The sequence below is a fragment of the Hyla sarda genome, chromosome 7 (genome assembly GCF_029499605.1).
Source record: "Hyla sarda isolate aHylSar1 chromosome 7, aHylSar1.hap1, whole genome shotgun sequence".
Lineage (NCBI taxonomy): Eukaryota > Metazoa > Chordata > Amphibia > Anura > Hylidae > Hyla > Hyla sarda.
Genome location: NC_079195.1, coordinates 22,484,361 through 22,512,251, shown reverse-complemented (window position 1 = coordinate 22,512,251; position 27,891 = coordinate 22,484,361). Strand labels below are relative to the sequence as shown.

Here is a 27,891-nt window from a genome sequence, read left to right as displayed (position 1 = left end):
TGATTTACTCATTTAACCTGTGTTTGTGGGAGGGGCGGTACTCACTCTTAAAAGCCGCGGCTCCCCTTGGTCAGTACGCCACGGCTCTCGCGTTGTCCCACCCTGCCCTCCCCTCTCTTTTCTACTCCTTTTAGGGTATGCCCTCTTATTTTCCAAGGTGTACCCTTACGCGGCAGTATATGGCACAATTCAGACTGCCTAGTCTTAGCTGAGTTAGTTTTAGTTAGGTAGGCTCGCTATTCTATAGCACCGACCACAAATATATATATATATATATATATATATATATATATATATATCTTAATCCTTCCAATAATTATCAGCTGCTCAAGTTGAGTTGTTCTTTTCTGTCTGGCAACAGTGCTCTCTGTTGACATCTCTGCTTGTCTCGGGAACTGCACTGAGTAGAAAAGGTTGGATATGGGGATTTGCTTCTAAACTGGGCGGTTCCCGAGACAGGTGTCATCAGAGAGCACTTAGACAGAAAAGAACAACTCAACTTCAGCAGCTGATAACTACTGAAAGGATAACTATTTTTAAAATCAATAATTTAGAAATGTTTTAACTTTCTGGAGCCAGTTGATATATATATATATATATATATATATATATATATATATATATATATATATATATATATATATATATATAAAAAGTTTTTTCCTGCATAACCCCTTTAATAATATGCTAATTCCAAATGTTTAACCATAAGATGAGACTGACCTTCTTCTATATGTGAGTTTTTACCTTCTTATCTTCCTCTTTTTCAGGCCACCTCTGGAGGAAGAGCCAGTTACTATGTGTCCTATAAGCGTGAAGCATTCGCTCAGATTAAACTACCCAAATATTCTCTTCCAAAGGTATTGCCCTCTATGTGACCCAGCATTCATGCTAATAACACTCTATGTATAGTGGTTGAGTTTTTTGACCACCTTCACACCACTGATAGCCTTCTTCTTCTTCCATGATCGCAGGACATGCACATTATCAGTACGGATGAAAAACAGGTCTTTGCTGCCGTCCAAGAGTGGAACCAAAATGACACCTACAACCTTTACATCTCAGACACCAGGGGCGTCTATTTCACTCTGGCCCTGGAAAACGTCAAGAGCAGCCGAGGCCTCGAAGGGAACATCGTCATCGACCTTTATGAGGTATTTAGTGAAGGTCACGAATAGAGTTGGTTGTAACAGTTGTTGTAGAATTCCCCAAATGATCTTAAAGGGAGCCGGCGCCGGGAGCTTGTGATGTCATAGCCCCACCCCCTCACGACGTCACGTCCGCCCCCTCAATGCAAGTCTATGGGAGGGGGCGTGGCGGCTGTCACGCCCCCTCCCATAGACTTGCATTGAGGGGGCAGGGCATGACATCATGAGGGGGCAAGGCTATGATGTCACGAGCTCCCGGCTCCAGCATTCGGAACAGTTTGTTCCAAACGCTGAGCAGTGGAGTACCCCTTTAAATGATAGGTTCACTTAATGTAAAGAGCCTTTGGAAATTCTAAAGATAACTGGGGCCTGTAGGGTACTGGGAAAGGAGGAAGATGCAGATACAATTACATGTGTTGGTCATTGGCACCCAGAGTCTTGGAAAAGATTAAGGGCACAGGGTGATTTCCATTGGTGACATGGCAGATGGTTAGGTGTTAGTCCAGTGCTGACCTGACATGGTCCAGCATACCCTTTGACATGGAATCCACTGTGACATGATGCTTTGACCCATTCAGGTCAGTCAGGGGAGAAGGGAGATACGCTGATTCCTCCATGTATCTCCCAACAGAAAGAAACTGCAGGGTGTTGGATTTGGCAAGGCCAGCACAACTTTGGTGAATTGTTGCTTTCTAGTGTGGTCGATCCTTTTTTTTCCTTAGATAGATATCTGCTGCATCACCACGCTGACCTCCATGATCAAGAGGGTCCAACCTCTGACACTCCAACTGATCAGCAGAAAGGCTTTGTGGAGCTTTACAGCCCCTTCACATTTTTTCCTGTCAGTGAAAGGGGCTATAGGTAAAATAGTCATAGTACTGTAGAATGTGCCACAACCTTTTTGTTCTGCTGATGAGTGGGGTTCCTGGAGATCAGACCCTAACCTATAACCCAATGAGGGATCATCGCATGGATGGGCCTCAATGATGATGAGCAAATCATCTGTAGACTAATCAAGTTTGCTCTGAATTTCCCCCAACATTTGGATTTGTCTGAATCTAAGTTTTAAGGGCATTTATTTTTGGTGAATTGCCTGGCGCCCTACACCAATTGTCTATCGTGCTTTAGAAAGTAGGTTCAGAAGCAGGGGCTCCTTTCGCTTTATGGCTTGCTGCCCATGTGGACATTCAGAGGTACAGTAAGCCGTGTGCTGAATGCATTACAACTTGCACCCAGTCCAGTGAATTTTAACTTCCCAGTAAGGCTTATGGAGCATGCTTCCTGCTCAGTGAGTGCACAGGAGTTGGAAGCATTGCCTTTGACAGGAGTCCCTGCTCTTGTACCTACTTTACATGGCGGCCTATGCAAATAGTGTAGGGCAGCCCAGAAAGTATGTACAAATGCAGGGACTCCTGTCAATGGCAGCACTTCCAACACTTGTACAATGATATGCCCAGAGATAAGTGGGGATGTGGTATACAACACTTACTAGTACATTAATTGGGTCAGCTGCAAAATTGTGCAACTGAATCTACTGTCGAAATCCAAATAAAATTTAAAGGGGTACTCTGGTGCTTAAACATCTTATCCCCTATCCAAAGGATAGGGGATAAGATGCCTGATCGCGGGAGTCCCGCCGCTGGGGACCCCCGGGATCATGCACGCGGCACCCCGTTTGCAATCAGTGCCCGGAGCGTGTTCGCCCAGGGACTGATTACCGGCGACCACAGGGCGGGCGGCGCGTGACGTTACGCCTCCGCCCCGTGTGACCTCACGCTCCGCCCCTCAATGCAAGCCTACGGGAGGGGGCGTGATAGCTATCACGCCCCCTCCCGTAGGCTTGCATTGAGGGGCGGAGCGTGACGTCACACGGGGGCAGAGGCGTGACGTCACACGCCGCCCGCCCTGCGGTCGACCATAATCAGACCCGGAGTGAACGCGCTCCGGGTCTGATTACAAACGGGGTGCCACGTGCATGATCCCAGGGGTCCCCAGCTGCGGGACTCCCGCGATCAGGCATCTTATCCCCTATCCTTTCGATAGGGGATAAGATGTTTAAGCACCGGAGTACCCCTTTAAATCTGAAGGCTAATTTGGTGGTTAAAAGAACAGAGGTAAGACCGGGGCCTGTAACAATAATCCATAGCAGCCATTAATAGGTCATAGGCAGCATCAACAATACAAACCTAGGCTATACTATACAAATATCATAATCTCGAAACCATACTATATCAATATTATGGGGTCTCTACTAAAGTGTATGGCAGTATACCATTATAGGTAAGGCATCATGTATGCTGAATGATTCACACCTCTCTGTCTTCTCATCTGTGCTTCTTCTGATCTTTCTTCCTAGGTAGCTGGGATAAATGGAGTATTCTTGGCCAACAAAAAGGTTGATGAACGCGTAAAGACCTATATCACATACAACAATGGACGGGACTGGCGCCTACTGCCGGCACCAGACACCGATTTAAAGGGGAATCCGATCAATTGTCTGCTGGTCAGTTCCTTATAAGCTTTATTATTATTATTATCTCCAAAGTGTAAAAATGTAGCTAAATGTTATAGTTAAAGGGCTTGTCCCATCGGGACTGGCCCGGTACATGGACATCACAGAGGAAAGTTCACCACTGGGACCCCCATGTTAGGCTATGTTCACATTGATGTTGGAGCTTGTTTCAAGGACTTTGTAACAGAATTTGATCATTTAGTGGGACCTGAGCAGACAACAAAACACTGCAAGCAGTAATTTTTTGTCAGGTCAGATTCTGCTAAATTGGTGGACACTAGACGGAAACCAGATGGACCCTAATAACATCAAAGGGATCCATTGGGATCTGTCGGTGTCTGTTGTACAGTCCGGCTCCATTTTCTTGCCCTTGAGTGTAGGACAAGACCCTAAAGGGACCTTCTGATGCAGATGGTAATTATTGTAGATAGCTGCTGCAAACAGCGGGTTTTACTCTATTATGGATCTGTCAACAGCATTTGATACAGTAGATTCTATTGGCCGATAAGATGCTGTTGGCCGATAACTTTTGTACTTATCTGTCTCAGATTATAAGTGTACAACATACTAGTGCATGTTCACATGGACTAAATATTATCTGTTCAGGACACAGAAAACATGTTGATTTTCTGCCAAAAACAGTGCGGTGTCACTGCTTAAAACCCCACTCCTATTGATTTCAGTGTGAGCAGGGAAAATGATCTGAGAAGAAGTGGCGAGCCAGCCGCAGCCCCCTACAAGTGTACATTATCTACAGGCCCAGCTGGAACATCTGTGGGGAAATGTGCCACAGGATGCCATACAGAGCCTGTATCCCTCCATGTATCCTAACCGTATATCATCCTGTATCTAGGCTAGAGGTGCCCAACAGGGTGCTAGAGCCTCCATGTATCCCAAAAATATTTATTCTTGTATCCAGTGCTAGAGAAGCCCCCAACAGCTTACTAGAGCCTCAATATATCCCAAACATATCTCATCTTGTATCCAGGCTAGAGGAGCCCCCAATAGTTTACTAGAAACTCCATATATCGCAACCATATCTCATCTTGTATCCAGGCCAGAGGAGCTCCCAACAGGGTACTAGAACCTCTATATATCCCAACCATATCTCATCTTGTATCAGGGCTAGAGGAGCCCCCAACAGTTTACTAGAGGCTCCATATAGCCCAACCATATCTCATCTTGTAGCCAGGGTAGAAGTGCCCAACAGGGTACTTAAACCTCGATGTATCCCAACTGTATCTTATATTGGTGCCTAATAGTGTTGCTCGCGAATATTCGCAATTCAAATTTTATTTGCGAATATCGCATATTCGCGAATTTGCGAATATTCGCGAATATAGCGCTATATATTCGTAATTACGAATATTCGTTTTTTTTATTTATTTTTATTTTTTTTCACAGTACACATCACAGTGATCATCCCTCTCTGCTTCCAGCTTATGTGGTGTAAGAAGGCTCTAATACTACTGTGTGAGACTGGTGTGCGAATTTTCGCATATGCGAAAAGTTGCATATGTACATTTTCGCATATGCGAATTTTTACCCATACTAATTTTTGCATATGCAAATTTTTGCATATGCGAATTTTTGCATATGCGAATTTTCGCATATGTTAATTTTCGCACATGCGAAAATAAAACGAGACTATTACGAATATGCGAATATTCGTGAATATAACGAATATTCGGCCATATATTCGCGAATATTCGCGAATTCGAATATGGCCTATGCCGCTCAACACTAGTGCCTATCAGGGTAATAGAGCCTCCATGTATCCCAACCATATCCTTTGTAATCTTGTATCCCGACTAGAGGCAACCAAAAAGGTATAAGAGTCTCCATGTAACCCAATGGTACATCATCCTGTATCTAGGCTAGAGGCGTTCAAAAGGGTACTAGAGTTTCCATGTATCCCAACCGTATATCGTCTTATATCCATGCTAAAGACACCCACCACGGTACTAGAGCCTCCATGTATCCTCCCAACCATATCGTGTCCTGTATCTAGACTAGAAGTGCCAAACAGGGTTCTAGAGCCTCCATGAATCCCAACCGTATATATCATCCTGTATCCAGGCTAGAAGGGCCCAACAGGGTACTAGAGCCTCCATGTATCCCAACTATATCTCATTCTGTATCCAGGCTAGTGGTGCCCAACAAAGTACTAAAGCCTCCAGTAGGCTCAACCATATCTCATCTTGTATCCAGGCTAAAGGTGCCGACTATGGTACTAGAGTCTCCATGTATCCTCCCAACCATATCTTGCCCTGCATCCAGGCTAAAGGTGCCCACTACGGTACTAGAGCCTCCATGTATCCTCCCAACCATATCTTGTCCTGTATCTAGACTAGAAGTGCCCAACAGGGTACTAGAGCCTCCATGTTTCCCAACTATATCTCATCCTGTATCCAGGCTAGTGGTGCCCAACAGAGTATTAAATCCCCCATGTATCCCAACTGTATCTCATTTTGTACCATCTAGCACAGTGTTTCCCAAGCAATGTGCCTCCAGCAGTTGCAAAACTACAACTCCCAGAATGTCCGGACAGCCGCTGGCTGTCCGGGCTTGCTGGGAGTTGTAGCTTTGCAACAGCCGGAGGCACCCTGGTTGGGAAAAACTGCTCGAGCCAGATCAGATGTTACAGTCCACAAATATAAAATCTTATTTATCTTCATTACTGTTGACTTATGTAATTATACTTGTTATGTTTGTATCTAATCGATAGAGCTCTAATCGTAATTCTGCATTTTGCCTCATTAGGGAATTTTGGCTATTGTACTGTATAAGATGTGTAACAATATAGACTTACATTGATCTTTTTTGTTTTTGTTCTTTTTTTTTAATTATTTTTTCAGCCATTTTGCTCCTTGCACTTCCACTTACAGATGTCTGAGAATCCCTATAACTCCGGGAGCATATCCAGCAAAGCCACGGCACCTTGGCTTATTGTTGCCTCGGGTAATTACATTAAAGCGGTATTCTGGGATTTTTGGTTCTTTGAATGTAAGACAGGGGCAGCAAAGTTATTCAAGCTACTAAAATACTTCACTTACCTGTGTTTGGCGGCTGGTATTAAATTTCTTTGTCGCTTTTTTTCCCGGATGCTCATTTTCAGCAGCCTAAAAAATGAGTGTTGTCTCAGACCTTTCCCAGCTTGCTGTGCGGACCGAGACAATACATCACAGGTCAGGTGCTGAAAGGGGGCTTGGCTGCGTTGTCTGTTGTGTGTGAATCCAGTCCCCTGATGACGATACCTGCGCACATGTGCGTGCCTTCGTCATCACGCAGATCCACAGCTTGTGTGTCAGGTGATGTCAAACAAGTCATGTGATTAAAGGGAGCATGGCTGTGCTTCAATGGGTTTGGCGACTGATGTGTGGGAGGGAAATAAGTCACATCCCACCTTGAAACAAAGGGTCCTGGGGATTGTAGTCTGAGGGACGCCACAGAAACACAAAGTAGCCAGTTCCCAAAAACAAGCCAGCAGCATGATGTGGGACACAGAACATGGCCATTTACCACCAACACAAGCAAAGACCCTTGGTAAGCATGTCCATTACTGTATGACACTTAATTGCTAATGTCAATTTATGTAGGATAACTCCTTTAAAATCTACTGTCTCAAAGTTGGCCATAGATCTTTCATAGCCCTATTTCAGCCGACACTGTTCCTCCCATTCTTTCCATACACATGCACACTCAGTTCATCCAAGCATACATGTATTCTTAATGGGTTAAGGGAATCATGGCTGCACAGCTACACACCAGGATGCTGCATCAGTTATTCTGTTGGACCTGAGGAAGGCACATGGTAGTGCCGAAACTCGTTGTCCAGCTATACATCTTTATATCGTCCTGTGCATCGCCTGTGGTCGTGTTTATGCCATTTCTTGAGCAGTGCCTCTAAGACCTGCTGCCAGACCCTATTGGCGGTGGCTTATCTGCCTTGGCTTATTTTGATGACTTATTTTGCCCTAACATCTGATAAATAAACATTTACCGAATTCTTAAAATACATTATGTTAGCACATTTGTTGCATCTAGTGGTATGCTATCAATGTCCTTGCCACATATAGCACTAGTTCAAGTGCCCTCATTTATATTATGATGCAAGAGTGTTTTAAATGTGTTTCATGCTTTAAATGCCCTTTATTAGGCTAAATGCAGGGAGGCGTGCTTATGTCGGGCCAAAGACTGAGCCAGTAAATAAGCTCTGAAGATAGAGGTAGTGTTGAGAAGTAGTGCTAGTCCTGCACGCTGGACCTGACAAAGAGGATGTGTAATCCTTGAAATGCGTTGTCCATATCAATAGGACCATCTTTTCTTCAGTTCTTCTTTTGTTTAATGGTCTTTTCTTCAACTAGCGCCACCGTATAGATCCCATTTTTGTAGTGATTCTGCAAAATCTTTGCCGCTCCTGTCTAAGTCCTGCACCCGGCACAGCTGAAGTTCCAATAGATTCCATTGTCAATAGTGATTGCATCCTATTTGGTATGACAAATATGTGATTGAAGGGTACTGATTGTCATAGTAGTCAAGTGCTTAAGAAAGGTCCTCCGGGCTGCCATAGCTTAAAGGAAAATGGTCACTCGTTCACCCACACTAAACCCTATACTTCGGGTTATAGTGCGGGTGAACAGGAGACCAATGTGGGGTCTCTGACTAATGTAAATACCGGCAGTCCGGCGCATGGTGCCTCTGAAGGTCCGCCTCTTTCTGCACTAAATTGCGCACTGGAGGGGGCCCGCTGGCTGGATTTATATATTAATGGTCGCAGGTCACATGAGCGCTTGCGCCTACTGAGCACTCACGTGACCAGTGACCATGAATATTCAAATCCAGCCGGCGGACCTTCAAAGGGACTAGGCGCCGGACTGCAGGTACAGTATGTATCTGAGTCAGAGACCGGTGTATCGGGTTTAATGTGGGTGAACGGGTGACCGTTTTCCTTTAATGTCTGAATGCCCAGGGCTTACATTGTGTAACATAAGTGACAAAATTAATGCTGAGGTCCCCTAGATGGGCTAAATAATAATCATAATAAAAAGGTCAATAAAGTATTTTGAAAAAATATGTAAAGTAATTTTTAAAAAGTGCTTAGATTAAAAATAAAATAAATATATAAATATCTGGGATATTTGCCAAAACTTTTCACTTGTCACAAAGACATGTCAAAAGTTTTGCTCAGTTGGGGGCTGAGTGTTCAGATCATCACCGGTTGTTAGAATAAGTGGAAGAATCATGTGGCTGTGCGCTTCACCCCCTGACTTGCTGCAATCTCTGTCCAGTTGCATTAGATGGGCTCTATTATAAGTCTATGGATCCCAGGTAATGCAACTAGATGGAGATCGCAGCAAGCTCGGGAGTGAACGCACAGCTGGGCAACTCTTCTGCTCAATCTAACAATCCGTGACGGTCTGAACTCTCAGACCCTGACCGATCAAAACGTTAGACATGTCTTATGACGAGTCAAAAGTTTTGTAAAATGACAGGGACACTTTATGATCTGTGGACGGCCTGACGTCTGGGATCCCCACTGATCATCAGAAAGATGGGAACACAGCACCAATTGTTAATAATATTGAGGGAATAGCAGGATCATTGGAAATCAGTAAACATGAACTGTTTTATAACTATGTCCAAAATAGTTACTGGAGCATAATTAGATTAAAAGATTTGTTTTGTTTTTTTTCAGAAATAGTGCCACCCTTGTCCATAGGTTGGGTCTAGTACTACAGTTCAGCCCCATTTCAGTGTCTACCAATCCATGCTATGTTTTTTTTTTTTAATCCTGCTCCATAATTCCTCCATCAGGTTCAGTGTCTTCTATTTCATTTCACAAATCGCACTATAGTTTCTGTGTATAACATGGGGGCAGAGCGATGTGACATTGTATTACTACATGAAATATCCTTGTTTTCCATCTCACATCACCAGTCAGTCATGGGTTTGTTGTAGCAAGAAAATCATTTATTGGGAAGGCGACAAGCCTCGCACCGTGTACAGCGTGACATTTGGTGCAGTTAGTAGATGTCAAGACTTATGTGATTTCTAGGTTTTCATGGTGAAACATGTTTATTTGCTTTTTGATGTCTGACATTATTGACAATGAAAACAATGGGCGGCTGATGTAGCAGATGTCAGAATGTTAGTTGGTGCCTGCGTGTGCGCAAGAAGGCCATCTGGGTCACAGTGATGCCATCTTTCTTGCACTGTTAAATTTGTCTAAATTTGTCTAAATTTTGTTCTTTTTTCTTTTTATTGCCCTATCCCCCTTTTCATCTCCCTCTTTGCTTTCCTTTTTCTTTTCAATCTCCTTCTTCTCTTTCTTCCTTCTTTTTAATCTCCTTTTTTTACTCTTTGGTTTTCTCCATCTCCCTTTCTGTCTTCATCTGCTCTTTTTGCTGTTTTATAATTTTTTTTTTTTTTTTCTGTTTCCTAAGTTTATTATTTTTTCTTTTCCATTTCCTTCTTTATGTCCTTATCTTTCTTGAGCTCCTTCTTTTTCTTCTTTCTTCTACTTCACCTTCTCTTCATTTTATCCTTGTTCTATTCCACCTTCACTTCTTCTCCTTCTCCTACTCTTCCTTTTCTTCGCCTTTATCTTTGTTCTACTCCTTTTCTTCCCTTGTTTTGCTTTTCAGTCTCCCTTTTTCATTCTTCTCCTCATGCTCCTTTTCTGTTTTATTATTTTTCTTAGGCCGGGTTCATATATGTCCGGAATCCGGCATAGGTGAACTCAGCCTAGATCTCGATGCAACTGATGCTGCAACTGATGATAAGTTGTTTTCCATTGTATGGAATCCGGCATCCATTGTTTCTGCACGGCAGCAAGCTGCGTTCCCCTGTCCAGTACCCTCTGGCGTGTCCAACCATCCGGCGTCAAAATTGAGACGCTGGATAATTGTTGACTGTCCTTTTCAAATGAATAGGATCAGTTTTAGCATCAGTTTCCCCCCAGTGCACGCCAGAAAGAAACTGTGCCGGACATGTGAATCCAACCTAATTAGTTTCCTAAGTTTCCTCCATCTTTTCTTTTTTTACCTCTCCTTTTCTCCATTCTTTATTCTAATGATATAATTTATTATTATTTTTATTTTTTTTGCATTTACTTCTTCTTTAAAACACACACAATTAATTTAATCTGAACACTATGCTCCACTAGCCAGATGCTTCAATATACTTTCTGGCTGTTTTGGTCAGCAAATCTGCATGTTACATTCATGTGCTGGTTTTCCGTCATTATTATATGAAGATGTCCTGCAGTTTTTTAAAGGGGTACTCCGGTGAAAATTATTATTATTTTTTTAATCAACTGGTGCCAGAAAGTTAAACAGATTTGTAAATTACTTCTATTATTAGCTGCTGAATACTACAGCAAATTATTTTCTTTTTGAAACACAGAACTGTCAGCTGACATCACCAGCACAGTGCTCTCTGCTGACATCATGACCACAGTGCTCTCTGCTGACATCTCTGTCCATTTTATGAACTGTCCAGAACAGCATTTGTTTGTTATGGGGATTTCCTTTTACCCTGGACAGTTCCTAAAAATGGACAGATATGTCAGCAGAGAGCACTGTGCTCATGATGTCAGCAGAGAGCTCTGTGTTTCAAAAGAAAAATAATTTCCACTGTAGTATTCAACAGCTAATAAGTACAGGAAGGATTAAGATTTTTTAATAGCAGTAATTTACAAATCTATTTAACTTTCTGGCACCAGTTGATTTAAAAAAAAAAAGTTTTTCACCGTAGTACCCCTTTAAGGCTACATTCTTGGTGTATTTTGAAATCTATGTTCAGCTAATATAGATTTATACTCAGCAAATTGACAGCTCTGTTGCATAGTTACCACAGTAACATTTCTACCTCTTCTCAATCAATACTGTATTAAAGTCAAAATTGCCCCATCAAGCAACAATAGCTAATCCCTACCTAAGTTGTTAGTCATATGACCAAATGTTTCCGTAACGGAGCATCTTCAGTTTCTAAATGCATATAAACATGGATAAGAGCTGATACAACAATGTTCGTCTTTTACAGGTAATGTGGGCCCTGAGCTCTCATCAACAGATACCAATATGTTCATCTCATCAGATGGTGGAAATACATGGAAGCACGTATGTGAATTGGTTTAATCTGATAACAAATATTACTGTGTACGTTATTCACATATTGAATAGTAGAAGCAAAATTAGTTTAAGGAATACTCAAAATTGTTAAAACTGATCATACTTCTAGAGTATAATAAACTAATAATATTATTAATAAGTTATAAGAGGAAGAAGAGAGGAAGGAGGTAAAAGAGAAAAATTGAGAAAAGAAAGCAAAAGTGATAAAATATTAGGAAGAAGAGAAAGTAGGAAAAAAAGGAAAACAGAAAGAAAAAGTGGAACAAGAAGAGAAGAAAGGCAAAGAAGAAGAGGAGTGTTACGCTATGCTCTCCAGCCGCACACTCTGGCCGTGACCACATGGTCCCCTTACCTGCTGCTGCCGACGGGGCTGGGACTCGCAATGCGGGACGTGCCCACATGCAAGCTCCAGTCCTTCACTCTCCAGGTGTTTCTCCTGCCTCCGCCTCTGCCTTTCTGCTCTGGCGCCATGTCCCCGTCCCCTAGGGCACGCGTGCATCGGAGCTTTAAGATTTAAAGGGCCAGTATGCTCATTAGTGTAATTCACCTGTGGCTCATTTATAAATTCCCCCATCCTCCTCACTCCCCTGCCGGATCTTTGTTGCCTTGTGCCTCAGTAGTGCCTTGCCGTGTAACTGATCCCTTGCATTGTGACTTTGACCTTGCTCCTCTGCCGCCTGCTTACTGAACTCCTGCGACGTCTTGACTACGCTACTGTGCCGCCTGCCCTGACCTTCTGCTACCCAGAATACAAGCTGACTTATCCCTCCTGTGCCTCACATCTAATCAGCCGCCTGTGTGGTCGAGCCGTGCCAGGGGTAGCGACCTGGGTGCCGCCTGCCGCAGCAAGTCCATCCTGCTTTGCAGTGGGCTCTGGTGAAAATCAGCGGCACATTAGACTCCGCTCCCTGGTACAGTCCGAGTCATCTGCCACACAGGTCCAGCGGATCCACATCCACCGGTGTTCCTGTCTTCTGAAACGTGAGTGTTACAGTTCCTCCCTCCATTGTGGTATGTAAGTCGCAGCAGTTTGCCCGACAGGCGCAGCAATTTTCTCAAATTTCAGCCATGATGCAACAGCTTTTGGCCTTGCAACAGCAGAAGGTACCACAATCTGGCCCACTACCACCTCCAGCTCCTGCAGTGTCTTCTGGCTCCCAGCTACGCCTGCCTTTACCTCCCAAGTATGATGGGGATTCCAAGCCATGCAGAGACTTTGTTACACAGTGCTCCCTGCACTTGGAGCTCATGTCTGAACTGCTTCCGACGGAACGTACGAAGGTGGCTTTTGTCATTAGTCTACTGTCCGGTAAAGCCCTTGTTTGGGCTACACCCCTTTAGGACCGTGGTGATCCAGTATCCTCCAATTTGTCGGCATTCTTGGCAGAATTTGGCAGTGCCTTTGAGGAACCCGCACGTGCCTCTTCAGCTGAGACATCATTGCTGAACCTCTGTCAAGGGAATTCTACCGTTGGTGACTACGGGGTTCAATTCCGCATTCTAGCCTCTGAACTTTCCTGGAATGATGAGGCCTTGTGTGCCACATTCAAAAAAGGAATATCAAGCAGGATTAGAGATGCCCTTGCAGCACTTGATCCTCCATCTTCTTTGACAGAACGTATCCACTTGGCCACACACATTGTGCGTTTTGCTGAGAGACAACAGGAACTGCGCTTAGAGAGAGAACCTGCCCACCTGAAACCCATGTTTCAACGTCCACCTCTTCAGTTCCCTGCCCCTCTTGCCGAAGAGGTTATACAAGGAGATTGTTCTTGTATTACGCAACAGGAGAGATCACGACGACGCAATGAGAATTTGTGCTTGTATTGTGCTAGTCCGGAGCACTTTCTCAAGGACTGTTCAGTTCGCCCGCACCTAGAGTACGTGGGAGAGGCGTCCTTGGGTGTTAATACTACCTCTCCACGCTTAACTATTCCTGTACAAGTCTTCGCTTCAGCCAAGTTTTCCTTCAGCGCTACAACCTTTTTGGACTTCGGATCTGCAGGTGACTTTATTGATGCAGCTTTAGTCCACAAGTATCATCTTCCTCTTACTCGGCTTGCCAAGCCCTTGTTCATATCCTCTGTAAATGGACAAAATCTGGACTGTAAGGTTCACTTCTGTACTGAATCTCTCGTCATGCAAGTGTGAGTATCGCAGAAAGAAAAGATTTAATTCTATGTACTGCCACACTATACTTCTGAGATTCTTCTTGGCCTTCCTTGACTGCAGCACCATTCCCCGCAACTGGATTGGAGAACTGGAGAAATAATTCGCTGGGGACAATCCTGTCAAAATTTTTGCCTCCAAACAGTTCTGCGTAAAGTTGTTTCTCGTCTTCCTCCTTTACCTGGCCTGCCGCCACCTTACCAAGATTTCTCTGACGTTTTCTGCAAGAAACAGGCTGAGTCTCTGCCTCCACATTGTCCTTACTACTTCCCTATTGATCTTCTGCCTGGTACCACTCCTCCTCGTGGAAGGATATACCCTCTATCAGTTCCTGAGACCACAGCCATGGCTGAGTATATCAGGAGAATCTCCAAAAGGGATTTATCTGTATGTCCTCTTCTCCTGCTGGAGAAGGTTTCTTTTTTGTAGGGAAGAAAGATGGCTCACTCCGTCCATGTATTGACTACAGGGGACTTAACAAAATCAGTCAAGAACCGTTACCCTCTACCTCTTATCTCAGAACTTTTTGACCGTCTACGTGGTGCCAAGGTCTTCTCCAAGTTGGACTTACGTGGTGGGTATAACCTCATTCGTATCCGCAAGGGAGATGAATGGAAAATGGCCTTCAATACTCGTGATGGACATTTTGAGTATCTTGTAATGCCTTTTGGTCTCTGCAATGCTCCAGCCATTTTTCAAGAGTTTGTCAATGATATCTTCCGTGATCTTCTCTACGCCTGTGTTTTCGTATACCTAGATGACATCGCAATTTTCTCTTCCAACCTAGAGGAGCATCATACTCATGTTCCTCTGGTTCTTCAGCGACTACGGAAGAATCATCTCTATGCCAAACTGGAAAAGTACCTGTTCAAGAAATCTAGTCTTCCATTTCTTGGCTACATTGTCTCTCATCAGGGCCTGCAGATGGATCCAGATAAGTTGTCATCAGTATTGGATTGACCTCGTCTTTCGGGCCTACGTGCTATTCAACTCAATTCGCTAACTATTATTGGGTGTGGTCATTGATTAAGCGCAGGTGCGCAAAGCGATTCATCGACCGAGCATACCTGTGAACCTTTTTTGGAATAAACACCCGCAGAAGTATTGAGTGCCTCCGGTTTCTTTCTTGCTCCTATTGTGGCTCTCACTAAGAAGGTATCTAATCCTAAATCTTGGCCTCAAGAGGCTGAAGGGGCCTTCTCCCATTTAAAGTCTGCATTTGCCTCTGCTCCCGTGCTTACAAGACCTGATCCAGAGAGGCCCTTTGCATTGGAGGTTGATGCCTCATCTATTGGAGCAGGTGCTGTTCTCACTCAGAAAAATGCCAAGGACAAGAGTGTAATTTGTGGGTTCTTCTCCAAGACATTCTCTCCTGCTGAGAGGAATTACTCCATTGGAGATTGTGAACTCCTTACTATCAAGCTAGCTTTGGAGGAATGGCGACATTTATTGTAAGGTTCTTCTCATCCGGTCAGCATCTACTCCGACCATAAAAGTCTGCTCAGCATTTGAATTCCCGCCAGGCAAGATGGTCACTGTTCTTTTCTAGGTTCCTCTTCTTCATTCACTTCCGTCCTGCAGACAAGAACATCCGAGCAGATGTTCTCTCCAGGTCCTCTGACATAATTGGTTTGGACTCCACGCCTAGGCATATTATTCCTCCTGACCATTTGATTCCTGCTGCTCCTGCCGAGGTTCAGCAAGTTCCTCCTGGAAAATCCTTTGTGCCCGCCAGATTGAGACGCAAGGTTCTGAAATGTGGTCATTCTTCCTTGACAGCAGGACATCCTGGAATATGCAAGACTCTACTTCTTATTTCCCAGCACTATTGGTTGCCCCATCTTGAACGTGATGTTTCTGATTTTGTTCGGTCCTGTGAAACATGTGCCCGTGACAAAACTCCTCGAAAGAGACCTGCAGGACTCTTACAGCCTTTTACCCATTCCAGAGACTCCCTGGTCCCATATTGCCATGGATTTCATCACCAATTTGCCACCATCTCATAATAACACTGTCATCTGGGTCGTTGTAGATCGGTTTTCCAAGATGGCTCATTTCATCCCTCTACCAGGTCTTCCTTCTTCCCCACAGCTGGCGAAGTACTTCTTCTTGTTACATGTCTTTCGTTTACATGGTCTTCCTCAGCATATTGTTTCGGATCGAGGTGTGAAGTTTGTCTCTAAGTTCTGGCGAGCTCTTTGTAACAGTCTCAACATCAATCTGGACTTCTCCTCGGCCTACCACCCTCAGTTCAACGGTCAGGTGGGGAGAGGGTTTATCAAATCCTTGAAACTTATCTTCAGCATTTTGTTTCAGCTTGCCAAGATGATTGGGTCAACCTTTTCACCTGGGCTGAATTCTCATATAATCATAAGGATTCCGAGTCCACAAGGTTGTTTCCATATATTTTTGTCTAGGGAATCCATCTCCGTTCTCCTCTTCCTCTCCCAATCTTCTCCGGTGTGCCTGCTGTTGATGAGCGGGTCCGTGACTTCTCCTCCATCGCAACAGACCCAACTCGTTATCCCAGGCTTCTTCACATATGAAGGCGCAAGTGGATACAAGTAGAAGACCTCCTCCGTCCTTCTCTCCTGGTGACATGGTGTGGTGTACATCCGCTTCAAGATCCCTTGTTGCAAGCTCGGTCCCCACTACCTTGGTCCCTTCCAGATTCCACAGAAAATCAATCCTGTCTCCTACAAACTCTGTCTACCTACTACGTTACGTATTCCCAATTCCTTCCACGTCTCTCTCCTCAAGCTTCTTGTCATAAGCCAGTTCTCTCAGAAGAATCTTGTCCCCACACCTGTCTCTGGCTCTTCTGATGTCTACAGAGTTAAACAGATTCTTGCGACAAAAACTATGAGAGGTAAACAATTTTTTTGGGTCGACTGGGAGGGTTACGGTCCTGAGGAGAGATCTTGGGAGCCTGAGGAGAATATCATGGACCGTGACCTTCTCAGGAGTTTCCTCTCTTGTAAAAGGAGGGGGAGACCAAAGGGAAGTGGTACTGTTACATTATGCTCTCCGGCCGCACGGCGGGACGCACCCACGTGCGAGCTCCAGTCCGTCACTCTCCGGGAATTTCTCCTGCCTCCACCTCTGCCTCTCTGCTCCAGCACGTGTGTCCCTGTCCCCTAGGCACGCGCGCGCTGGAGCTTTAAGATTTAAAGGGCCAGTACGCTCATTAGTGTAATTCCCCTGTGGCTCATTCCTCCACCCTCCTCACTCTCTGCCGGATCTTTGTTGCTTTGTGCCTTAGAAAAAGTGTCCCTCAGTATTGCCTTGCCGTGTATCTGATCCCTTGCATTGTGACTTTGGCCTTGCTCCTCTTCCACCTGCCTACTGAACTCCTGCTACATTTTGAAAACCAGCGGCACCTTAGACTCTGCTCCCTGGTACGGTCCGAGTCATCTGCCACACAAGTCAAGCGGATCCACATCCACCGGTGTTCCTGTCTTCTGAAACGTGATTCCTTGATAACAAGGAAAGAAAGGGAAAGGAAAGTGAAGAAGAGAGAGAAAGGAAAAAGGGGGAAAGAATAGGTAAAAGGAAGTAGCAAAAAAGTAGAACAAGATGAAAACAAAGTAGAAGAGAAAGAAGAGGAAAAAAGGGAAAAGAGAATAAGAAGAAGAAAAAGAGGCAAACAATTAGGGTGGAAAAAAGTTAAAAACAAAGAAAATGAATAGGATAAAAGAGATGAGGAAAAAAAGGGTGGAAGAGAAAGAAAAGAGGAGAAAGGGAAAAAAGGATACATGTAAGAGGGCGAAGTAAAACAAGAAGGAAATAAAAAGAAAATAGGTAGAGTAATACAGGATGAGGAGAGGGACAGAGGAAAAGAAGAAGAGGAGAAAAAAATAGTTGTAGTAGTAATAATAATAATAATAATAATAATAATAATAGTTGTTGCTGTTAATATTAATATTCATAACAAAAAATACAGTATTCTTTTTAGCTGTTAACCTAAGGATCCTATAAAGTTACAGAGAACATACATTACTTTGATATTTTTATTTAATTGCTTAGGACACATTAAAATTATTTGATAAACTTTGTCCTGCCTCAGAACATTACATTTTTACCATCATATAACATTATTACCATCAATTAACTATCCTACATATATTTTATATAAAAAACGCCAAGTACAAATGACAAACTAATCTACTTAAAACTGCCAAAATATATCACAGAAGATATCACAGACGAAAAGGAAATCTTTATAGGTTGCTCATAAATATTTCTTATAATTTATTGCACTTGACAATTTGATCACAAATTTAGATACAGCAGTTTATTGTTAATGTCTGACGAATCAATAGGATCCTTTATGATATAATGGTGAGCATAAGAAAGACTGATGTTATAGCAAGAGCTTCCAGCATAGTAATACAAATGTAATGATGGCATTTATTTATCAATATATATATTAATATAGGTATGCATTATTATTATTATTATTATTATTGTTATCAGTAGTAGTAGTAGTATTGTTGTTATTTATTATTATTATTATTGTCATCATTGTGATGTATTATTATAGTTGTATTTGCACATGATTTTTATATTATTTGTATATAATTATATATTATTCATAGTTCTTTTTATTATTATTATCATTATTATTATTATTTATATGACTTTATTATTATTGTACTACTATAGTTATTTTTTTTGCTTCATTTCTAGATTTTTGAAGAAGAATATAATATTTGGTTTTTAGACTGGGGCGGAGCCTTGGTTGCAATGAAACACACCTCTTTGCCTGTACGGCAGCTGTGGTAAGTAACTTCTTATTTATCTATTTTTATTCTTTTTTTTTTTTTTCTGCATTAGTCACCCGTAGGCCTGTGCCTAGGGTGGCATTGTTGAATTGGGCAGCACTCTGGTGAGTAAAAAATATCTGAAAAATAATTGTGAAGAAGCTGCTGCTGCCATGTTATGTTCTGGAGAAAAAAAAAAATTCTCCCTCTGGTTAAATTCACCTGGGTCAGAACTGTTGCAACAGATATTGTCGATCTGTGTATAAGGGAGAGATTCACAGTGAATCTGCAAGAAAATCCACATACATTTTTTGTTCTGCATATATGCGACAGATCTGTGTGAAAAAAATTCTCACAAATGTTGAATCACTTTTAGGGTGGGGTCACACGTAATGTATATGCAACATCACGTCACGTCACGCCCCCTCCATTCATGTCTATGGGAGGGGACGTGTCGACCGACACGCCTCCTCGCATAGACATGGATGGAGGAGGCAAAGTGTGAGATCACGAGGAGGCATCACCATGACATCACGACCACTGCCGCAGGAACCCAGCAGCTGGACCTCTGCGATCAGTCATCTTATCCAGTATCCTTTGGATAGGGGATAAGATGTCTAGCAGCGGCGTACCCCTTTAACATACAGCATGGATCCATAGTAGGATGTGTTATATTGCATATAAATGTACAGATCGTGAATCTGTAATATGGCAATCTGCTCTAGGACTATGATTTCATGCACAAAGCTACATAGAATCCCTATTACTCCATATTATGGAGCCATATGTACAAATGAATGGCAAGTTATATAATGTATGGGCATATCGGGTGCACCAAAATGAGAACTGTTCTTTCAGATTGGTTCTCTACTTTGGCACATGGTAAAGCCGTGAGACAACAGTTTTGCCTGAAGAAACACCATATAGCCCTGTATGAAAAAGAAGGCACCTAGAGGTACAGTGGTGCCCCATAGAGTTTAATGGATGGCATATTATGGCTCCCGGAGCTTGTTATATGCAAAACGTGCATAAAATATTAGTGCATAGTGCATTAGAATCCCCTTTCCAGTTTTTTTTTATCTACTTTCAATAGGAAATGATTATGAGGTGCCTTATATTTGAACTTTTCAGTCCCAGAAATAGAACAAAATAATGGATTCCACGATGGAAATTAAAGTCACGTTCAATCACAAATCTGGTTCCATTGACACCTCTCTCCTTCCTCTCCCCATTCGTTCCGCTGAGGCTTCAATTAAAGTAAATGTTAAACTATCCAGTTCATAAAAAGACGAAAGTTGTCATTTAGGGATCAATAAGCTTTTATGGGTACAAAGTGTTTTGATTCGAGGGACTAATAACAAAAATAAGGACACTGAGTACAGAGTGAATCAGGGAGCGCCGTGCTATTACCAGGATTGTTCCAGCCCGGTTCTACATAACTCTCTGATAATGATCACTTTCTGGTGCCGGTGATGCCCCCCAACCTCTGGTTCGGCTGAAACTTCTGCAAGAGAACATTAAAAGGAGGAAATTCTGAAAATAACTGTATTTATTTTGTCCTCAGGCTCAGCTTTGATGAGGGACGGTCCTGGAGTAAGTACGCCTTTACATCTGTTCCCTTGTTTGTTGATGGGGCATTGGTGGAGCCAGGAATAGAAAACCAAGTAATGACGTGAGTATATAAAGCTACTTGGTTATCTGTTTTTCATTCTTTTTTTTTGGTTAGTGTTATGAGTAACAATATATTTTGTGATGTCGTTTTCTTCACATTACAGTTAATGATTCCACATTAGCTTTTACTCAGGGTTCCGCCCCACTTAGCCCACTTATAATATGCTGATATATATAATATGCTGTTTAATGGCTTGGCTTTTACTTAGGCTTTCACCCCCGCCTAACCCTTTTACAATATGCAGTTTATTGGCTTAGCTTTTATTTAGGGTTACACCCCCGCTTAGCTCCCTTACGTTATGCTGTTTAATGGCTTAGCTTTTACTTAGGCTTTCACCCCCGCTTAACCCTTTTACAATATGCAGTTTATTGGCTTAGCTTTTATTCAGGGTTACAACCCCGCTTAGCACTCTTACAATATGCAGTTTAATGGCTTAGCTTCTATTTAGGGTTACACCCCAGCTTAGCTCCATTACATAATGCTGTTTAATGGCTTAGCTATTACTTAGGGTTACACCCCCACTTCGCCCTCTTAAAGTATGCAGATTAATGGCTTAGCTTTTACTTAGGCTCACATCCCCATTTACCCTTTTACAATATGCAGTTTATTGGCTTAGCTTTTATTCAGGGTTACACCCCTGCTTAGCCTATTTACAATATGCCGTTTAATATTTTAGCTTCTATTTAGGGTTACACCCCCACTTAGCTCCCTTACATTATAATGTGTAATGGCTTAGCTTTTACTTAGGCTTATACCCCTGATTAGCCCACTTATAATATGCAGTTTAATAGCTTAGCTTCTATTTGGGGTTACACCCCTGCTTAGCTCCTTTACGTTATGATGTTTAATGGCTTAGCTTTTAGTCAGTTTTATACCCCTGCTTAGCCCTTTTTCAATATGCAGTTTATTAGCTTAGCTTTTATTCAGGGTTACACCCCCCCCCCCCCCCCCCCCGCTTAGCCCTCTTACAAAATGCTCTTTAATGGCTATATTAAAAATAAACATTATGCACTTTGTGGAGTGATATCGTAGACAAAACAATAAGAATTTCTTTGAGGCAGCGCTTATCGACGTTGGTTGCACAAACCAAGTACAACATTGGAAAACAGCATGTGGATGCAATGCACAGACCGCATATCATTTCCCATAATGCAACACATTTCACGTAATAACCGCTTCTTCAGGCAAGAAGCAGTTATTCCGTGAAACGTGTTGCATTATGGGAAATTGAAGTTGTTCTTACCCAAGAGACTGCCAGCACCTGATTTGATCCTGCCTACCATCAGAGGTCTGTCTATTGTCACCTCTCCAGATTGTCACTTGATGGTCACTTCTCAACAACCATGAATGTATTTTGTCAAAGCTTTTACAGTAAAAGTTTATCATAGATATGCCAAACCCTCAAAGATTTTTTTGCATATTTCCTGTGTAGTTAATATTATCCATACACAAGACTCATTTGTACTGGTTTTGGCAACCTTATAGCCAAGTAGGTTGGAAAACCCAATTACAGCATCTAAGTTCTTTAAGAAAACAACTCGAGATTTATGGAACAGATTGAGACAGCTTAGGCTATATTCACATTTGCATTGGCGCTCCGCTCCGGGAGCTTCGTCACAAAAGTAATATGGATATTACATTGTTTTGTGGTTTGTGCTTTTTAGTTAGAAACGGAAAACACATGACTAGTGTCATCATTGCCTTCATTGTGAATTCCCTGGCGGTCTCTGAAGGTGTTCATTTTACAATCTCTAATAGTCAAAGACAGTGTAGGGACTTATTGGTGGGCTACGGTGATGAGACGATCAGCCTCTGTTCACATTTGTGTTAAAGGCTCATCAGTTGAAACTTTTGGCAGGTTTGACCGGAAGAATAGCATCACACAAAGTCAGACTGACATGGAACTATGTGTAAGTCGTATAATGGATATTATATTTTTAGTTTCTGATAGAAATGTAAAGCACATGGCTAATGTCAACACCACCTTGAGCGTTATTCCCATCGGGAAATACAGGACAGATACACAAGTTAGGCCATACATGTCTAATAGATGTGGGACTCACCTCCTTTACCTGCCAACCTGGTTGTGGCCACTGGACGAGATCGGTAAAATGATAACAACTGAGGTGGCCTACTCTACCCAGGTTAAGTAGTTCCTATTAACATTAATATGAGTTGTGCAAACAACATAGGACTGCAAGCATTGTTTTGTAATATAGTCATCAAATGTGTTCATTTCACTTGATGGTCTAGAGCAGAGGTCCCCAAACCAGTCCTCAAGGCCACCAACAGTCAAGGATTTAAAATTGTCCCTGTTCTATTCCAATAGAGTAGTGATGAGTGGCATAGGCCATATTCAAATTCGCAATATTTCACAAATATATGGAGGAATATTCGTTCTATATTCACGAATTTCACATATTCGTTCATTTTTTTTATGCAAAAAAAATTTGCTAAATACGCATGTGCCATTATATCTTTCAACTAACCTGCTAACCTCTGACAACTGTATTTGCATCCTTCTCATTGGCCCACTGTCAGGATCCGGACTGGTATGCAGGGAGGACACTGGAGGTGGATCCTCTCTGTCAGTGAGGTGATGGCATGGGCAGTACCATGGGAACAGAATCTAAGGGGTTACTGGTTTTCACCAGAGCCCGCCGCAAAGCGGGATGGACTTGCAGCGTCAGGTAACCCCCAGGTCGTTCCACCTGATACCGACTCAACCCCACTGACAGCTGAGACAGGCGCGGTACACAGGGACAAGGCAAGAGCAAGGTCGGACGTAGCAGAAGGTCAGGGCAGGCAGCAATGGTTCATAGTCAGGGGCAACGGCAAGGGTCTGGATACACAGGCTTGGGATACACAAAACGCTTTCTCAGGGCACAAGGCAACAAGATCCGGCAAGGACAGGAAGGGTAAGTGGGTTGATATATGAAATGGAGGTGATTGCACTTGATTGGGCCAGCACCAATTAGTGGTGCACTGGCCCTATAAATTTCAGAGAGCCGGCGCGCGCCCTAGAGAGCGGGGCCGCGCGCGCCGGGATGGGACGGAAGGAGGACGGGGTAGGTGAGCAGAACGGGATGCGACCCGCGGGCAGGCACGTCCTGCCGTGCGGCTCGCATCCCCGCCAGGGGACTCAGAGCAGCGCTCCCGGTCAGAGAGTCTGACCAGGGCGCTGCTAACAGAAGATGAACGCCGCAAGCGCTCCGGGGAGGAGCAGGGACCCGGAGCGCTCGGCGTAACACCCACAAGCTAAAAGAAGGGAGGGATCAGTGTCCTCTGGAAGTGCCGATATTCACGAGTTTTCGCATATTCCTCTTCTTTGGATCACAAGCTGGAAGCAGGGAGGGATGATCACTTGAAATGAAATTTGTTATTCGAAAATTCACGCTCAACACTACAATGGAGTAACTAAAAAAAAAAAAGAATGTTTCTGGGCCCTAAAGACTAGATTGGGGTCCACTGGTCTAGGTCAATGAGGGTTTAAAGGGGTACTCCGCCGAAAAACATCTTATCCCCTATCCACAGGAAATTAGATAAGATATCTAATTGCAGGGGTCCCTGCTGGGGACCCCTGCATTCTCCGGCGCGGCACCCCAGTTATCTATGCATAGAGCAAACTCTGCTCCATGCCGGATGACTGGCAACTACAGCCAGCACGCCGCCTCCATTCATTTCTATGGAAGGAGGCGTGACGGCTACGTACTTAGCCGACACGCCCCCTTCCATAGACATGAGTGGAGGGGGGGCTCCAAGCTTCCATGTCCTGGACGTGGCCAATGCCAGCCCAGAGATTGCGGGGGTCCCCAGCATGCCCCCCCTGATCAGACATCTTATCCCCTATTCTTTGGAAAGGGGATTAGATGTTTTTTGGCAGTGTCCCTTTTAATGGTAAACTCAGGTTGCACATAGGGGTCCTATCTTGTTTGCCTCTACCTAAAGCAAGCCCTGGGTTTCTGGAGGTTAGTAAGGAAAACTGCCAAGGAATAATACTAAGATCCGCTGAAATTTCTTGTTTGGCTAGTTAGTTTGTTAGTGTAGCAGGAGGCCAGTAGAGAGAATGATATTTTTTTAGGGTTTTTAGGGATTAGCGGATGGGTGGTTCGCTTGAGCCATACAGAAGGGGTTTACATTAATTCTGCACAGAAATGATAAGTGTAAACCACTCCAGTATGTCGATATCCTTCTAAACTGAAGAAGACGTATCCTTAATTCTCTGATTTTATTGTCACTTTTAGGCCCTGAGTTTCTGCATGTTTCCATATTTGCATTTTTATGCTGTAAAAATGTTTATCCTTCATTATAATGACTGATACAGGTTCATAAAAGCATGCAGAAAAATGTGTGAGCGAAGACGTCTCCCTGTGATGTATATATGCCTGGAGGAGCTGCGTATAATTCCCCTTCCTGGGCTTATCCCCCCTGCCATCTACACACAAGCACCAGACAATGATCAACTTCTCTCCCCACCAGCTTCCATTTCTCAGATATACATTTGCTGCACCCTCCGGCTCGGAGGGATTTGAGTACAAAATGACATTCTGGCATACAAAGAGTTCATCAAATACACCCTCATTTAGAGAGAGTTCTTACTGCTGTTGTTACAGTGGAAAGTATCATGTCCTGTGCTGACATTGTTTGGGTAATTCTCTGAATGACAATCCCTTTTTATATGCCGCTTTAGCATGGACGTGCACAGACATTTTTGGGGGCAGGGACATTTTTTTTTTTTTTTTTATCAACTGGTGCCAGAAAGTTATACAGATTTGTAGTGGTCAGACAAAAAGGAAATTCAAAAAGGAAAGAACTTCCTGTGGAACATACAGCAGCTGGTAAGTTCTGGAAGGATTACGATTTTTAAATAGAAGGGATTTACAAATCTGTTTAACTTTCTGTCACCAGTTGATTTAAAAAAAATGTTTTCTAGGGGAGTACCCCTTTAAATGCCCACATTATGATGCCCCTCTGCCCAGTATCAAATGGGCAGGGGCTCAAGCCCCCTTCCTAGCAATTTGTGCACGTCACTGCGCCTTAGAGCATAGGGACACAGAGAGTAGGGTTGCCTGCTTGGGACTCCTCTATCTTAGCAAGATGCCAATGAAGATCAGCCCTGATGACCCTAGTCTGTCCATGTTATTACTTAGGGATATCGTAGCTTGTTGCCTGCTCAGGACTCGTCTTGGTTATCCAAAATGAAGAGCCACCAATGAAGATTGTTCCTTACGCTGCCAGACCGTGCTCATCCATGCTCAATACATGCTCTTCCAGGTCTGCAAGTCATATGACATTTTGCCTACTGGGCTAATCCAGGAGAGATGAGTGACCACATTGTCATGACACACTGTAACACCACAAATACCTCCTGCTCTTCCCTGCAGACACAGCTGCCAGGTTACCTTCTATTTGTATGGTCAATCCCAGCTCTGCCCATAGGGTGTCCAGACGTTTCCTTTCTCCCTCTAAAATGGCCTCCTAAGCTCCACTGTGATCGAGATGCCTGAACAATAAGATTCTTAGTCCCCTAGTGTTTCGGTGCCCATCCTGACCTATTTACCTCTTTCTGACCATGAAACAACTTCACCTGTCTAGACTACGACTTATAGTCAGATTGCTCTCCTCCCTGACCCCTGGGTACCTCAAGCCGCTCTTCTGTTGGCCCTGAGGCCAGCCATCACCTGTCCTTTGACCCCTGATAGGAGTAGCAACCTGGTTGCCAAACCAAGGAACCACTTAGACAACTCCATTGGGAGTGGGTCAATACCTATTGGTTGTTACACAATACCTATTGGTTGTTACACAACTCCAGCATATCGTTGCCATAGATAAGGGTTGGCTACTCAAGAATCTACTTAGAGCTAGGCGGTATGACCAAAGATGTGTATCACAGTATTTTTAAAAATTATGGCGGTATCACGGTATTTAAAGGTATTTTGGGGGGGGCTTGTTAAAGTGTCAGAACATCAGGGTTTCCCCAACCAGTGTGCCTCCAGCTGTAGCAAAACTACAACTCCCAGCATGCCTGGACAGCCTGCGGCTGTCTGGGCATGCTGGGAGTTGTAGTTTTGTTACAGCTGGAGGCACACTGGTTGGGGAAACAGCATTGTACTGTATACTCCCCCGCTGCTGTCTATCACAGCTCTGCACTACAGGGGATGAGGAGTCAGGGCAGCGAAAATCACCCCATCCTGCCCCTCTTTCCATTAACCCCCCTTCACCCATTAACCCCATCCTGCCCCTCATTCCATTAACCCCCCTGCTTCCATTACCCCCCTGCACCCATTAACCCCCCTGCTCCTTTCATTTATCCTATCCTGCCCCTTATTCCATTACCCCCTCTGCTTCTTTTAACCCCCCCTCCTCCTCACCTGTGCGCTGATGCGGCTGCTGGGAAGTGCCCCTGTCATCAGTGCAGTAACCTGGGCGCTTCCCGCCCGGACACAGGATCCTCTCTGGCGGAAGTGTTCAGCGCAGGATGCTGACGCTTCCGCCAGGAGGGAATTTGAAATATTGATCTAAAGTGCCCACTGCGCTATTATGCGCCACGGCCACTTTAGAACAGTGAGCAGCAGCGGCGCAGCTCACGTGCGTTGTGTGAGGGGGCCCGCCGCTCTTTCAAAGATCAGCGGGCCCCCTCACAGGCGGTCTGTCCGCCCCTGAAGCGCTTGCTCCCCTCGGTCCTGCGGCGTGCACTCGGGGCCTCAGGAGCGGGCGCCAGAACTAGAAGAAATGCGGCGCAATGCTCTGCCTTATGCCGCAGGACCAAGGGGAGCGGGCGCTTGTTATGAACACTCCCTGAAGTAGGCGAAGAGAGGGGAGAGGTGGACTGGAGTAGGGAGCCGGCTCGGGGCTCCGGGAAACATCACAGCCAGGGGATGCAGTTTCTGCGCTTTCCCCTCGCTCTGATTGCAGAGAGGAGCCGGCCTGAAACTACAGGGGGAGCAGCGATGAGGAGTCTCATCCTGCTCTCCCCTGACAGAGCGGAGCCGTGGGCTCTGTAATTCATTTATGGGTGGAGGGAGGGGCTCCACCGGTATAGCGGTATGGGGCAAAATTCATACCGTCGGAGAAAGAGAAAACAGTATACCGCCCTGCCCTAAATCTACTCTGTTATTCAGAATGGAGAACTACCAACAAAGATCACCCAATGCTTTGGCAAACTTTACTTATGTACAAATAGACATCACAAAAGGGCGTTTCCAGCTCTATACTACCCTCATCTTTTAGCCAGAGCACAGGACTACCAACAAATATCAGCTCCTAAACTCAAAACATCTTAGTAATTGACCTGCTAGGCTGGCATGTACTGTAAATCACACTTTCCTTGCATAATCCAATGCAGGTGAAATATTTGATCAGCTGAAATTCTTACAGTGAAAACCCCTGTTCATTTGGCCCTATTGGGGTATATGGATGTCATTCCCGGGGGTCAACCTAACATATCTCCACTCTTTTAACCAGATCAGAGAGTCATCAGCAAAGATTAGTC

The 27,891-nt window shown here is 44.0% G+C and overlaps 1 protein-coding gene across 2 annotated transcripts in view; it reads left to right on the top strand.

Moving 5' to 3' along the window:
• Positions 1-27,891, top strand: part of SORCS3 (sortilin related VPS10 domain containing receptor 3) — a 680,789-nt gene that overhangs the window by 493,460 nt on the left and 159,438 nt on the right. For both annotated transcript variants that reach the window (XM_056530530.1, XM_056530531.1), the window contains exons 8-14: positions 771-860; positions 975-1,154; positions 3,505-3,651; positions 6,519-6,621; positions 11,707-11,783; positions 18,654-18,745; positions 20,292-20,399. In XM_056530530.1, coding sequence (XP_056386505.1) covers positions 771-860; positions 975-1,154; positions 3,505-3,651; positions 6,519-6,621; positions 11,707-11,783; positions 18,654-18,745; positions 20,292-20,399 — 797 coding nt within the window. The remainder of the gene's footprint in view (positions 1-770; positions 861-974; positions 1,155-3,504; positions 3,652-6,518; positions 6,622-11,706; positions 11,784-18,653; positions 18,746-20,291; positions 20,400-27,891) is intronic.